At 53.5% G+C, this 2500-nt stretch overlaps 1 protein-coding gene across 1 annotated transcript in view; it reads right to left on the minus strand.

The window, feature by feature from the left end:
- The window catches only part of LOC139223708 (xanthine dehydrogenase/oxidase-like), a 30471-nt gene that overhangs the window by 27111 nt on the left and 860 nt on the right, over positions 1-2500 (minus strand). The window contains 3 exon segments of the mRNA XM_070855686.1: positions 1-123; positions 192-420; positions 1318-1557. The exon segment at positions 1-123 is cut by the window's left edge and continues 27 nt beyond it. Of these exon segments, the coding sequence (XP_070711787.1) occupies positions 1-123; positions 192-420; positions 1318-1557 (592 nt within the window).

The following is a 2500-nucleotide window of genomic DNA, read 5'->3' on the forward strand; positions in this document are numbered from 1 at the left end:
GACTCGGCCCTCGACGCAGCGCCTGATCTCCAGGAAGGCCTGTCTCTGCGTGCGGTCCGACAGGTAGTGGATGAACAGGCCCGCCGTGTTCACGACCAGGTGCAGCGACGCCTTCGACAACACCTGGACAGGTAGGACACGGTGAGGCGCGCGCACACGCACACCGGGGTCAGAAAAAGGGAGACGCCTACCTTTCTGATGAAGGTGTCGTCGCCGTAGTGACGGCAGACGTCCAGCAGCAGATGCAGGGTGGAGGTTGTTGCCCCGGCGACGATGGACCAGAGGAGGGGGAGGGGCAGCAGGGTGTAGGTGGAGAACAGGGAGAAGAAGACGTACCAGGAGTGATCGCTCTCCGCCCAGCTGGACGGACCGGCCAGCACCTGCAGGGTCTGAGAGAACCAGCTGACCACCGACACACACCTGGGAACCACAGACAGGTCACACACACACCTGAGAGCCACAGACAGGTCACACACACACACCTGAGAGCCACAGACCGGTAACACACACACACACACACACCTGGGAACCACAGACAGGTCACACACACACACACACACCTGAGAGCCACAGACAGGTCACACACACCTGGGAACCACAGACAGGTAACACACACACACCTGGGAGCCACAGACAGGTCACACACACACACACCTGGGAACCACAGACAGGTCACACACACACCTGGGAACCACGGACAGGTAACACACACACCTGAGAGCCACAGACAGGTCACACACACACACCTGGGAACCACAGACAGGTCACACACACACCTGGGAACCACAGACAGGTAACACACACACACCTGAGAGCCACAGACAGGTCACACACAAACCTGAGAGCCACAGACAGGTAACACACACACACACACACACACACACCTGGGAACCACAGACAGGTCACACACACACACCTGAGAGCCACAGACAGGTAACACACACATACACACCTGGGAACCACAGACAGGTAACACACACACCTGAGAGCCACAGACAGGTCACACACACACACACACACCTGGGAACCACAGACAGGTCACACACACACCTGGGAACCACAGACAGGTAACACACACACCTGAGAGCCACAGACAGGTAATACACACACCTGGGAACCACAGACAGGTCACACACACACCTGAGAGCCACAGACAGGTAACACACACACACACACATGGGAACCACAGACAGGTAACACACACCTGAGAGCCACAGACAGGTAATACACACACCTGAGAGCCACAGACAGGTAACACACACACACCTGAGAGCCGCAGACAGATATAGATGTCTCCAACTACGATACCCAGCATACCTCAGCCACTGTGGCGATGACATCACATCCTTCCTGGTCACCGCCAGCACGCAGATCCCCACCCACAGGATGACGGACAGGATGGCCAGCCAATCACAGGCCACGCCCCAGCAGCCCGCCGGCCAGGTGAGCAGCGAGACAAGCAGTCTGGTCAGGATGTCGATCAGGTTGGTGACGACCAGCGAAGTTCTTCTCTGACCAGAAGAAAACTCCTGGTAGAGCTGCTCCAGGTCTGCAGACCTGCACAGGTACAGGTGTGTACAGGTGTGTATTCAAGTGTGTGTACAGGTGTGTTCAGGTGTGTGTACAGGTGTGTGTACAGGTGTGTGTTCAAGTGTGTGTACAGGTGTGTGTACAGGTGTGTTCAGGTGTGTGTTCAAGTGTGTGTACAGGTGTGTGTTCAAGTGTGTGTTCAAGTGTGTGTACAGGTGTGTGTTCAAGTGTGTGTACAGGTGTGTGTACAGGTGTGTGTTCAAGTGTGTGTACAGGTATGTGTTCAAGTGTGTGTACAGGTGTATGTACAGGTGTGTGTTCAGGTGTGTGTTCAGGTGTGTTCAGGTGTGTGTTCAAGTATGTTCAGGTGTGTGTTCAGGTGTGTTCAAGTGTGTGTACAGGTGTGTGTACAGGTGTGTGTACAGGTGTGTGTTCAGGTGTGTGTACAGGTATGTGTTCAGGTGTGTGTACAGGTGTATTCAGGTGTGTGTGTACAGGTGTATTCAGGTGTGTGTACAGGTGTGTGTACAGGTGTGTGTTCAGGTGTGTGTACAGGTGTATTCAGGTGTGTGTACAGGTGTGTGTACAGGTGTGTGTTCAGGTGTGTGTTCAAGTGTGTGTTCAAGTGTGTGTTCAGGTGTGTATACAGGTGTGTGTTCAAGTGTGTGTACAGGTGTGTGTTCAGGTGTGTATACAGGTGTGTGTTTAAGTGTGTATACAGGTGTGTGTTCAAGTGTGTGTGCAGGTGTGTGTTCAAGTGTGTGTTCAGGTGTGTGTTCAGGTGTGTTCAGGTGTGTGTTCAGGTGTGTTCAAGTGTGTGTACAGGTGTGTATACAGGTGTGTGTTCAGGTGTGTTCAAGTGTGTGTACAGGTGTGTATACAGGTGTGTGTTTAAGTGTGTATACAGGTGTGTGTTCAAGTGTGTGTGCAGGTGTGTGTTCAGGTGTGTGTTCAGGTGTGTTCAGGTGTG

This window comes from Pempheris klunzingeri, chromosome 24 (assembly GCF_042242105.1).
Source record: "Pempheris klunzingeri isolate RE-2024b chromosome 24, fPemKlu1.hap1, whole genome shotgun sequence".
NCBI classification, from domain to species: Eukaryota; Metazoa; Chordata; class Actinopteri; order Acropomatiformes; family Pempheridae; genus Pempheris; species Pempheris klunzingeri.